Source organism: Amblyomma americanum, chromosome 4 (assembly GCF_052857255.1).
Source record: "Amblyomma americanum isolate KBUSLIRL-KWMA chromosome 4, ASM5285725v1, whole genome shotgun sequence".
NCBI classification, from domain to species: domain Eukaryota; kingdom Metazoa; phylum Arthropoda; class Arachnida; order Ixodida; family Ixodidae; genus Amblyomma; species Amblyomma americanum.
In genome coordinates this window covers 106256886-106270547 of record NC_135500.1, presented here as the reverse complement: position 1 = coordinate 106270547, position 13662 = coordinate 106256886, and the positions used below count along the sequence as shown (strand labels likewise).

Sequence of the window (13662 nt, the reverse complement as noted above, 5' to 3'; positions counted from 1 at the left end):
AGGCACTGCGCGGATCATTCTGCATATGCCCATTCTGCGCATAATGCTCACCGTTGTGCAAGGCTCAGTCCTTCCCCGTAAACGAGCGATTTTACATTCGGCTAACTTTCCTTTTTTCACCATTTTTTTTTATCTAAATGGCGCTAAACAGAAAAAAAATAAGTGTTAGTAGAGAAATTACTGAATGTATTTTATCTTAAAAGTAAATGTCATTGTAACGGCAGTGTGCAAGACAGGCTACAGACGTAGGAAAAGAGAAAGACAGGATGGATGGCAGTGGTAATTAATTCCTTTCCTTGCTCCTTATGTTTTATGATGCTTCTCCTGCGGCTTTGCTAGAATACCCTGGCGCTTCCGCGTTTTCCACACCCCTGCCTTGAAAACTGCTTATGACTCATTCTCCGAAAATTCGAAACTTTTTTCGCATGTTTCGGCCCCCTCTCCTCTCTCTTATTAAGTATCGTATCTCCCCAACTCATGTCCCGGACGTGCCCTTTTCAAGGCATATAATAAACTGTACATCTCCAAACAAAAATTATAACTTTAAGCCAATGTTTCGCACGTTGGCGGTTCAAACCAATGTATTTTACAGCAGATTCGAATCTCTACTGTAATTTTTTTGAGTTCGTGGAGTTAACTGGAGACCTCTAATACTCACTGACTAACTCAGAAGAAAATGCGGTAGTCGTGTTAGGTTAGCACTAGCCGTTGTTAGAGTCATGCACGAGACACGAGTTCATGCTAGACATTTACGCAGTTGCTTCCTCTGCTTCCATTATGAAGTGCGTTCTGAATGAATTAGCCTTGAAAGTGGACTCTTGAAAACTTTTTTTAAAGACGTAGCCTCTGGTGTTAATAGTAGCCATCTGTTCTCACGAGTCACCACTGCTCATGAAGCGCCGTGGATCACGTGAAAGAAACCAGACAGGTGCAACGAGAGTACTTGGCTGATTACTGCCTTGTATTTCCTTATCCCTGTTGAACGAGAAGGATAAATGAAAAAAGAATGCTATAAAAAGCGCAAGAAATGTCTGCTTCTGACAAACCGGCAAATGAAAAAAAAATCACCAAACAGATATTTTTGGGTCTCAATATGAGAAATTTTGATTTACGGCATTCAGTGCCTTAGAGCATGAGGTAGCCTTTCACAAGAAAATTTACTACCTAAGTTGGACCACTGAATAAGAAGTATTTTTAATTTTTTTGTGGCACTTTACGTCTTTACACAGGGTGTTTACTTTAAGACTATTAGCAATATATAAAAGTGGGCCTTTCAGTTAAAAAAGTGTTCTCTGAGGCACAGCATTGATCTTCGCGGTGTATGCTAGAAAACAGAAAAGACGTTTTAACTGGCAGGTTGAATAATTAATATTAAGTATTTAACTTTTTAACTAATATAACTAACCCAGATAAGCTCTTCATTTACGGAGAAGTTTGTAGCCCATCATAATCAGTATACATATCAGTTTTAAGATTTCCGAACATGGCATTGTCGTCGTCGCTGCGCCGAGAATTTTGGGGCCCCACACAAGTGAAACAGAAACCGCGCGGCCAGAGTGAGCGTAGCCCCGCCTACGAGCGAGCGTCACACAGCGGCGCGGGTGTCACGTGCTCTTTTCGCGGCCCCCGGTTAGGAGCGGCGAGCGGGCTGGAAGTGTAGTACTGACCAGAGGTGCGCATATGACCTCAAAAACCTGGACCTCACCTCCATCTCAAAAAGAATTTGCCGACCTCACTCAACCTCAACCTCATCAGTTGAGGTAGAGGTCTCCTGAGGCGTCCTCACCTCACTTTTCCAGAGGCCACTGCTGATCTCACTGAACCTCACCTCAACCTCAAATTGTGAGGTTGATGTCACCTCAGAAAACAAACAGAAAACAAAACAAAAAGCGATTAAGAAGTTTTTCAGTTAAAAACAATTCTGAGAATCCTCTGAGGCAGGAAAGCCAACATGATGATGGTATTATTTAATAAGGTGTGTACAGACACTATTGATGTGCTCGCAATAGCAGAAGCTTATAATCTGGCATGAACCCTCAAAGAGTATATGGCCTGCGGGCAGGGGTGTCCCATACGCGGTTACCGCCAGTACGTCGGTGAGTACTATATATGTGTAAATATTTGTCAACCTGCTTCGTGTATACTTGTTCGTATTGGAAGCATCTCGCTCATTCACGGACGAACCGGCAATTGACAAACACAGCCCTTCTACACAAACTACCAGAAATTGGGAGAAGGGGGAGGTATTCACGATACTCTTTTCAGACTTGAGAATAGTTACCGAATATAAAGAAACTGGTCGTCGATGTACTTTCCAATGCGATGGTTATGCAGACGCATGTCAGTATATTTCGATTTTCCAGCTCTATCCGGCATACAGAGAATGCTCTTTTCAGTCCTCTGTATGTTGCCGTCGAAAACACTTAACTGCGACTGTAGTACACCAACAGAGGCACGTTGCTTTTATCTCTGTGTGGAAGCGAGCGGCTTCTTTGATTAATGCGAAAGCTTTACATGGCTCACTTGCAAGGTGATATCCGCAAAAAAGGGCCCACAAGAAGCTGCATCATGTGACGTCACGAGCCGACGAGTCACGCTACGAAGATGATGACGCGGCATAATTAACCAATGTTAATTAATATAATAAGGTGAAGCTAATACTCATTAGTATAATTAGTGATGACATCAGGTGAGTGGGACGCCATACTAGCTCACGCGACAGCGATGTAATGTGCCCTCAAACCTAGTCACGTGACGACGCTGTAATATGACATCACACCTACTCACGTGACAACGATGTAATTTCTCGTCATACCAGGCCCCCATCCACCCCCTTCCACCCCCACCTCAAGATCCATATGGATCCCACATTACTACAAATGCGCGCATGAAGCATTACAAAGAGTGCCCACAACCCGGTCCACATTAATGGCATTCGGATTGTAAAGCAGGTAAATGCGCCAGTTCTCATGTATGATATACTGCAAATATGATGCAACGACACGTGCCTTTGACTCTTGAGATGATGGCGATGGTGATGATGCTAACAGTGTATCCTTATGAGCCCGGGGAAGTCTGATATACCGCTACCTAATCAAATGTTGCCCGAATATTGATGAAATATTGTACATTACACAGCAGTCGAAGACAATTATTGTACGGGAAAATAGGAATACCTGCAGCTAATAATTAAGGACGATGATGATGGTGTTCCTGGGAGGTCAAGATCCTCCCCCGTTTCCGCCACATTCCTCCAGGTGGCGATGGTAATGGTTTTGAAATCCTGGGAATACTCCGATGACTCGGTGAACATGCGGCATTTTGAAAGAAAGGGCTAGAATATGCGTCTTCCAACACTGTGCCAACTATTAAAATCATATGGGGCAATACAAATGGCCTAGAGCGGGTAGCGTGAACAGCTCTCTCTCTCAAGATCACCATGGCTCTCCGCACAAATTACCGTGCAGCGAAATCTTTTTTCGACCCCCCCCCCCCCCCTTACGTGGAAAATAAAACCTCCAAAGTATTCATACGCTCATAAGAATTCTGGGTAACATTTCGTCAACCAGTCTGAGACAAGCTGCTTTAAGTCAATCACTTGTTTTCCTTCAAAACTGAACTAATCAATGGTACGCCAGCATCCTCGACGTTTTTTACTCACGAGCACCGCGCGAGCATTCTGCGCAGCAGTTTAAGGTGAACGATGGGTCTCTGCAAAATAGTTAAAGGAAAGATAAGGTGTAGTGCCTGGTCGTCTGCAAGCCAGGCCGCCAACCTAATTGATCCCATACGAGAAAAGAAAAGAATGGCGGTGGTTTAGCTCTGGTTAAACCTGCAGTGACGAGATAGCTACAGGTGGCTGAGTGGAGCTTGGTCACGTGACCAACCAAGTGACGAACCAGGTGATCAGCCACGGCGCCGCGCCGCCGGCAGCTGCTCCGCACCACGTGACCAAGCACGTGACAGCGTGGCGGCGCAGCCACAGGGTGGCGGCGTCGTCACGCTGAAGGCTCGAAATGCTACCGTAATCTAGCTATCGCTAAAAAAAAAAGAGAATGATTAGAAACATACAAACAATACTGTTCGACGAATCCCCCAATGCTATATTGGAGCTGGTAAATTACTCTATTAGAACCCCATGGATCCCGGATATATGGCGTGTTTCTAAAATTATCCCGGTGCTTAAAAAGCCAGGCGAAGGGTTGGTCTTAGACAACATTCGACCAATTTCATTGACATCGAACCTGGTGAAATTGGTTGAACGCGTGCTGTATGGACGAATCATGCCCATTATTACTGAAAAGGGACTACTTAAACCCTGTCAGATTGGTTTCAAGCCTGGGTGCTCTATATGGTGTGCGCATACTGACCTCGAAAGCCGTGTCCGACTGGCGCGCCGGCGTCGACAGTATGCTGCGCTGGTAACTCTTGACATCTCGAAAGCATATGACACTGTCTAACATGGGCCTCTGATGTACAGACTACGTGCTCTGGGATTGCCAAGTTATTTTGTGGAATGGGTGTCAGCTTTCCTGGCTGACAGAGAATTTTATTGTTGTCAACGCGGAGTTTCTACAAGGAAATTTCATCAATCTAGAGGTGTGCCTCAAGGTGCAGTTCTCTCCCCTGTTCTATTCAACCTCTTACTCAGTTCGATTCCGACTTCCCCTGACGTGACTACGTACGTGTATGCAGACGATATAGCTTTCTTTGCTGCTGCGAGTGATTTACATTCTGTGTATATGGTTTTACAGTCATATTTAAATTCCCTTGACCGATGGTTATCTGAATTACACTTAAGTCTTAATGTAAACAAGTGCGCTTTATTACCTTTTCCGGTTACTCAACAGGTACACATTTCATTGTCTTATCGTCATCATGTCATTCCTCAGGTATGTTCCCTAAAGTATCTCGGGGTAACTTATGATTCCTCTCTCTCTTGGCGGCCACATATAGATCAGGTTGCTGCGAAAGGGATTCGGGCGGTAGGCCTTCTGCGAAGGATGAGTAGCCCTCGCTGCGGTTTGCGCAGACATGCTCTGCTGCTGATTTACAAAATGCATATCCGGCCAATCTTGGAATTCGGTTGCGTTTTGTTTTCTGGAGCAGCTGCATACAAAATGCGCCCACTTCTGCTCTTAGAGCGAGAAGCTCTGCGCCTGTGTTTGGGCCTCCCTAAATACGTGGCAAACAATGTTTTGTATCTGGAAGCGCGGGTGCCGTCTCTTACTGCAAGGTTTCGCCTTTTGACAGTACAAACGTTTTTAAAGTTTTGCGACTCGGACCAGCATGCATCCGCGTTGATCTTCCTAAGGCAGCGAGCGGAGTTCTTGGGTGTCGGATGGTCTCGCCTTCAAACTCCCCAAATCTGTTTCGTTGAATCTTTGCTGGGCCCACTGAATGTGCGAATACCTGAAATTGTTCCGGTGCGGTCCATCCCTGCAAATGTGTCTATCATCTACGATGATATTTATCCACGTAATGCAAAATTACTGCCTTTCTCATGGTTAAATGGTATGTTGCAGGATTATTTGTCGACCTTCAGCTCACATGTTGCAATTGCGACTGATGGCTCGGTGTGTGCAGAAAAGGCAGGTGTAGGTATTTACTCCCAGTCCCTTGACTGGTCTTTTTCTCTCCGTCTCCAAGATTTCACTCCTATCTATCTGGCTGAGTTTCTAGCAGTGGTTCTCGCTTTGCGAAAGGTACCAATTTCTTTATCAGCAGTAATAATAATTACGGACTCGTTATCTTTATGCACTTCCCTCTCGGCGTCCACTGAATCGCAGCTCTTTCGCATTCTAAAATTCCTGATCCCTCCACACATCACATTAATTCGATTTCTTTGGGTTCCTGGGCAGAGGGGTCTTCTATTAAATGAATCAGCTGATGCTTTAGCGAAGGCAGCCCTGAGTGGACCGATTGTTGACCCGCTTCCAAAAACTGCTTACATCACGGCGGCACGCTTTTGACGGTACACCGTAATGAACGAACTGGGTGCATCAGCGCTTACTTCCTTGGACGACTTCCAGCACCTACTGTTCCCATGGAGAAGCTCAGTCTGGCGATCGCGCAATCTTGAAGTTTCCTTCACGAGGCTTCGCTGCCGAGTACCGCAACTAAATTTTTACCTATACAGGCCTGGTCTGGCGATCTCCCCATTGTGTCCGTATTGTGCGGAGCCGGAAACAATAGAGCACTTTCTTCTTTTTTGCCGTCGTTACTCATCGATTAGGAGGCGACTATTAGAAGTTCCAATACAGAATCTCAGTTTGCGCCTGTCTTCTGTGATTGTTCTGTCTCTTGGCGCTTCTATGCTTGGCCATACCAATGGGAATGTTTGCTCTGCCGTTCAAAATTATCTACTGGAATCAAAACGTCTACCTTCATGATCTTTCGTCCTGCCCCTCCCATTATCAGCTTCTGTATTTCGGTTTTTACAACCACTTATAGTAATCCCTACCCCTTCTTTGCCTAAATTTTAGTTTGTATGCCCCCCTAACCTCCTGCAACCTCCTCGGCTACGAAAACTGTGCGATCCAAATTTTGGTAGGTCATCCCATGCTTGCCACATGCAACTGGTCATTTAAATAGCCACCGCCTGGTTATGGCCAATCCCCCTTGTGGGTATGTGCCATTGTGTGAGGTCAACAACAACAACAACAACAACAAAAATCGCACACTAAAAACAGAAGCGAACAGCAGTGTGCCCCATTAAACGTCACAATAGAAGGTTTGAAACAGCGACTCAGCAGCACAGCGGGAGCATGTAATCAGTTCCATCTGCACCTCTTCATTAAAAAAAAGGAAAAGGAATTAGCTACCATATCACCATATCACTGTACATTCATTATATATAAATTTGTATTTTTTCGCCGCAGTAACACCGCTATGGCGGTACGTTCACTTCTTGCTGCGGTGTTTAGGCATAAGTGAATTTCCGAGAAGGAACAAGGAACCGGAGACCAAAAGAGACGTGATTCGGAAGGATAAAATAGTTAATTATATTTGCATCTGCTTGCATTGCGGAACGGGAATATACAGAGTTGCTATGAGATTCGAAAGGGGAAGTGGGGACCGATCAAAAGCTTCGACGGTGTTATACAGGATTTTCTGGCTTCGTCCTTATTTAATCAAATCAGCAGGTGTTCTTGTTAGGAACCACTTGAATCACTTACTCTCGCCTGCGCCGATTATTCCAGTTTCTGTTAAGCCAGCATGTAATGTACAGGAGGATCTCCTTTATTCGACCGCAAGGCAAGAGCCATGACGTCAGCGCCGGCAACGAGTATGAACACGAAGCAGTCTTGCTTGGGGCCATCCTCGCTGCGACAAATTTATTGCGTGCTTGTATAACTGAACTTATTTGTTTGTGGAATCAAACAAAGCTACCGCGAGTCAACGTTAGTTACGCGCTTAGCGCGCTCCCGGGAGTTCGAGCCGATCGGCAGGCAGCTACGGGTGCTACGCCAGCGGGACAAGGGGGAGGGATAGTGGCGTGCGGTGACAGCAGCACTCCTTCCGGGAAGTCCAGAGGCGTGCGTCTTCTTGTAGGCTCGGGCTGCACGGACATTGCGGCGCACACCGGAAGCTAGGGGGGAACTGTGGCATCCGGTTGTCCAAACAGGGGAAACCGAACACCAAGCGTCATTGCCTGAACACTGCGGTGATGTGCTGCAACAGCGCTTCGGAAACGGCACTCGTCGGAGTAAGACGTGGCAACTGCAAAAAGTCCCGACCTCAAAACATCGACCTCACTGAATTACGACCTCACTCAACTTCAAACTTACGCGTGAGGTTGAGGTCTGATTTGCTGACCTCACTCACAAAATTTCGAGCCGTCGCCGACCTCACCTCAACCTCACCTCATGACGTGAGGTTGAGGTTATTTTGACGTTGAGGTCGGCCTCATGAGGTCGAAGCCTCATGAGGTTGACCACCTCCGGTACTAGCAGGCGCGCCGCCGTGTGACCTGTTCTGGCAGGCGTAGCCAGCGCTCTCACCGACTCCGCGGTTTCCGTTTCGCCGCTGGCGGTCGCAAAGGCACTTGCGCTTCACTGAACACGCGGTTGCATTTTATAAAATTCAAAAGGTGATATGGATATCGTACTTACAGTTGGCTACAAGCAACTCAATAAATGAGGGGGCTTCCTCTAATAGTTAAAAGTTAACCATTTTAGTTAATCAACCTGCTAGTCAACGCGTCTTAGCTATTTTCCGATGCACAGCACCGTTCACAATGTATTACCGAGGAAGGCGCGCTCTTATAACTAAAAAAGCTTACTTTAAAACAATTGCTCTCAGTCTTAGGTGAAAAACTCTTTATAGGGGTGCACTAGGCAGTCCAAAAGCCCCAATATGACCCAAGTTCCAATTTCTAGCCCGTGAGCATCCGCTGCCTTATTTAGCATACTGCTGGGTGGAAAACGATTGGCTATGAATACCTATCACATATTTCACCGTTTTTTTGTCAATTACCAACGAAAACCTTCCCTGGTTTAGAAGCTATTGTAGCGGCAGCAAAACTGCAAAATTCTTAAAGTTCAGTCAGCTACCTGTCCCCTTGAGTCACCCTTGAACTAGCCGCTGTGGCTATCGCTTTCTTGTTTTCGACAAGAAGGTGTAGCAGAATAATGTTCCAAGTGTCATGTGGGGAATGTGGATTGAGCGAAACATAAACTGCGTCATCCCGCGCAAATTATGATCACCTGCAAAATGTACGTATAGGTCACTTTAAAAAAATACTAAGTGCAAAACATGTTCACTCCAATTAACTGTACAATACTTGCCATTTGTTGAAAGATGCACAAAACAAGGGAGTACAGAGAGAGGAATTAATGGAAAAAATCCTCAGGAATGGGCCTGATAAATTTCGTTTGCTCCGTCCGAGCGTTGTGAACAGTGAAGGGAGTATCAATTGTAAGCTGCGACCGAATTTGCCGAGTAATAGAATATCCGGCTCGTGTGCAGGCTCTATTGGGTTCCAGTACGGCTACCGTCAGTCACCCGCCACTTTTATATACCGTGTCAAAACGCTGTCAAGTAATCATGAGAAGCATCCGTTAATAGCGTAGAAATAATTACATCCTTGGATACTTAAGTTACGGATGTAGAGTCCAATGCGGTTTAAAGGTGATCAGTTAAGACTTAACCTAATCAGGTAATCAGATGAAACTACACTAACACATATTCTTTTCGCAAGAACGGTGCAAAGAGAAAATGAGCTTAGCTGGCTTGAGAACTACTCTATCCTATACAGTCATGTTTGTTGCAGACTAAGTGATCGTGAGGCCGAGAAAAATTTTTTAGTTCAATTCAACCGTAACGATTGCGATAACTTTCAAATCGTGCTGGGCTATATAGTCAGTGGCGGTGAAAATTGAGCGTCGAGCGAGCTCGCTGCAAAATGGGCACCAAACTGCAGTCTTGGCTGAGGGGAACCTAGTGTACATTCGAAATATTGCGGCTACTAAAAATTTGCGAGCAGAAATGATCTTTTCAAGCGTCAGAATGAAGACTGAAAATTGAGCGTTTTAATGTGCAAAGTATTACAGGGCCTAGGTGGCATAAATCTACCGTCGAGTAAGTCCGCACAGAGAGCGCCGAGAGTGGAGAACGAGCAAGCGAAGAAAAGAGAACGCGTGCTCACGAGGGAGAGGAGGGGAGGCTGCAGGTGCGTAGAAGTCCGGCCTTGGCCAGTGTTAGAGCCTCGTGTGCTTCCGGCACCTTTAACTAGTCTGTAGCGGACGTGTTGGATCGCGCACAAGGGGTGTGGCTGTTCGTGTGTGGCAAAATGAATGTATAAAATGTTTCCGGATATATAAACCTTGCGTGTGTCACGCATTCACGTCGGATCGAACCATCGATCGGCCCGAGATTTCTTGTCAAATATGCCGGATGTTGTAGGGAACAGTTTAAAAAATCCACACACACACACACACACACACACACACACACACACACACACACACACACACACACACACACACACACACACACACACACACACACACACACACACACACACACACACACACACACACACACACACACACACACACACACACACACACACACACACACACACACACACACACACACACACACACACACACACACACACACACACACACACACACACACACACACACACACACACACACACACACACACACACACACACACACACACACACACACACACACACACACACACACACACACACACACACACACACACACACACACACACACACACACACACACACACACACACACACACACACACACACACACACACACACACACACACACACACACACACACACACACACACACACACACACACACACACACACACACACACACACACACACACACACACACACACACACACACACACACACACACACACACACACACACACACACACACACACACACACACACACACACACACACACACACACACACACACACACACACACACACACACACACACACACACACACACACACACACACACACACACACACACACACACACACACACACACACACACACACACACACACACACACACACACACACACACACACACACACACACACACACACACACACACACACACACACACACACACACACACACACACACACACACACACACACACACACACACACACACACACACACACACACACACACTTGCCAGCGCTGCGATTCCATATATAGAAAACGTTACGAATCAACTATGTGATTGAATTAAAACAATTTATTAGCTCTTAAGTTATCACTGTTTGGTGGCAACTACTAACCATGAGTTCTTAGCCACGACCAAGTCGATCCCATAACACTTTTTAAAACACCGAAAAAGCCATTCTGTAACGCCTTGCAGCGCGACGATATGCGGTGTTTTGTTTCGCACAAAACCAAAACTGACTGCATGGCGAAGGTATAAACTAGTCCAAACGCAGCGTCCTCTGGGAACGTGTTCTAGTGCCTACGGCGCCCAATTTCGTACTTCTCACGCCACTGTACCAGGACCGTTACATGTACTTCCACAATGAAAGGGAACACACTGTGAACATTAAACCAATGATTACTGTTCAGGTATCAGTCCGAGGATTTTTTTTTTGCTTTAAATAATTTTCCTCCGAATCAAGAAAAGCCATACACGGTCCTCAACTTCATTCCCAAAATAAGAAAAGGATTTTTTCTATTGGTCAAAGCCAATTAAGGTTCCCTTTCAGATTGTAGCTACCCGAACATCATTTTTCTTCGGCACTTGGTGCAAGGAAAAAACAATCATCGCCAACTACGTGGCCGCAGTTTTTGAGAGCAGGAAAGAAAAGGAAGCTCATGCCGTAGAGCAGTATAGCAGGCAGTTTAAATTAGGCACCGGATCGCAACACGTCATTTGTGGGTGTAGGTTTTGCACTGGACTTGGTGTGCGCCTTACGCCCTCAAGTCGAATTTGTGAGGAAAAGAACAGCGGATTTTTAGCACTCCAGTACTTTGCAGAGAGGACGCCACGGTGGCTAAGTGGTTATGGCGCTCGGCTGCTGACTCGGAAGACACGGGTTCGATCCCGGCTGCGGCGGTCGAATTTCGATGGAGGCAAAATTCTAGAGGCCTGTGTACTGTGCGATGTCAGTGCACGTTAAAGAACCCCAGGTGGTCGAGATTTCCGGAGACCTTCACTACGGCGTCCCTCATAGCCTGAGATGCTTTGGGACGTTAGACCCCCATAAACTAAACTAAACTAAACTTTACGGAGTGCTTCTTCTTTGTTTAAAGAACTGAGAATCTAGTGTCTAGTAGTCTATGGATACGAATTCACCGTTGCCATTAACCACCGCCCTGTGCCGGTTAAGAATATAACTTTGAATACTAGTATTCAACTAACTAGTAGCGGTGATTTTTAGGAAAACTGACGTGTGTCACGGCTGAGAGTTGTTTCCTGAAAGCATTTTCTTTTTATTGGCATCATCCTAGGTTTAGGGATTTCTGAAAGGGCTCGATGAAACACTCGGTATATAGGCATCGGCTTCGCAAGTAGAAACGTTTTATTGAGCTGTTGGGTTATATTTCTGTGTGCGGACCCCTGAAAGAAACTTTAAAAATTGACTCTCCGTGCAAACAATGTACGTATCTCTTGGAGTGGCTGTTGGACGGCCGCTCATGGTTTCCCATTCTTTTCACTTAGTCACCTGAAGCGAGCTGGATATTAAATGTCCCGTCCGTCTCGGTGACCGTGGATCAAGGCGGATTTTTCTCTGGTTTGAATATGATTTATCGATCACATTCCATGTTATGAGTAGAGAAAATATATTTTTATGTTTTTCAGGTATGTCGTTTTGAGCACTAATAAAGTGCACAGTTTGAAATGATATTCTGAAGAAAACCAGAGATGGGGGAAAGGAAGTCCTTACACAACAGAAACTTTTTAACTAGTAATTGTTAATCCTGAGCTGAAAGTTACGCCTCAGAAACTTTCGGTAAAGCTTGCCGGTAATGGGGAAGAATTGCTGTATGCCCTCTCGACACAGTGCACTCACGGGATGCGAATTACTTCAGATGAAAGCTGCACATCTCAGGGACTTTCTTTTGTGACCTCAAAACACAGAGGAAGGTTCATGTGGCTACGCTACCACCGGCACCACCGGCGGCTCCCCTGTGGCCACCCTGGCTCACAAGGCCCAAGGACCACTGTGCTTCACAGCCTGGTACCACCAGTTCGGCACGGACATCAGACCTGTCTTCTTCTCCATTCTGAGTGACAAAGGCATGTGCAGTGACTTCTACGCCAGCCAGCCGGAGGCTGGCGGACGATGGCATCGCGTGCGTTATTCGGAGAAACACACCGGGAATGTTGAGGTGAGTTCTCGCGATAAACGTTGCGCAACCGTCTTGCACATGATGTTGACCGTCAAGGAATTCGATAGCGTAGGAACGACACACCTGAGAAGGATAAAAGAACGAGGATTCTCGAAATTGTTTTCACCTCCGCTTTCGTTGACACATGTCTCGTCTAATGCGAAGTTTTTTTGAAGGCTTTTTTTTACCTGCTGGTATATAAACACTTGATTTAGCAGCAGTGTGCAGCGGTGCGTTGGTTCAATACCGCAAAATGGGAGTTGCACAGGATGTGCGACCTAATGGCTAGTCAGAAGTGCAGAATGACGTTTGTATGGCGCGACATCTAGAACTGATCCTTGTCTCTAGATGAAGTTAAGCTTCTTTTTCCCTGTGCATAACAGGCTATCAAAATACCGAGCCCACCTGCAGCTAGCTAGTTCTGTGGCATGCATCTGTTATGGAGTAGTGCTCGTGACTTTGGGGGCTGAGAGACTGCGGCCATTTGCCCCCACTGCGTGCGGATAACTAAGTTTTAGAATGCAACGGATCATAAAGCATAGCGCATTGAACAATTTCTAACAACACCGTCAGTACGTCACAGCGAGGCTCGCATTCAGCAAAATGGTTTTTCTCGGTACTTTTTGCGTGCTTGCGCGATAATCTTTATGCCGTCTATCGAACAAAGTTGCGTTTAAGGCGAGCCTCTTAGGGGGGACATAGGGATAAAATCGCGAAAAGCGAGAAGAGAATCGAATTTTAGAAAACACCAGATTTGTAATTCATAAAGTCTTTTAAACTGTATCCC

At 45.9% G+C, this 13662-nt stretch overlaps 1 protein-coding gene across 3 annotated transcripts in view; it reads left to right on the top strand.

Annotated features, from left to right (window-relative positions):
- Window positions 1-13662, top strand: part of LOC144128190 (MAM and LDL-receptor class A domain-containing protein 1-like) — a 118048-nt gene that overhangs the window by 22667 nt on the left and 81719 nt on the right. For all 3 annotated transcript variants that reach the window (XM_077661341.1, XM_077661339.1, XM_077661340.1), the window contains exon 3: window positions 12625-12875. In XM_077661341.1, coding sequence (XP_077517467.1) covers window positions 12625-12875 — 251 coding nt within the window. The remainder of the gene's footprint in view (window positions 1-12624; window positions 12876-13662) is intronic.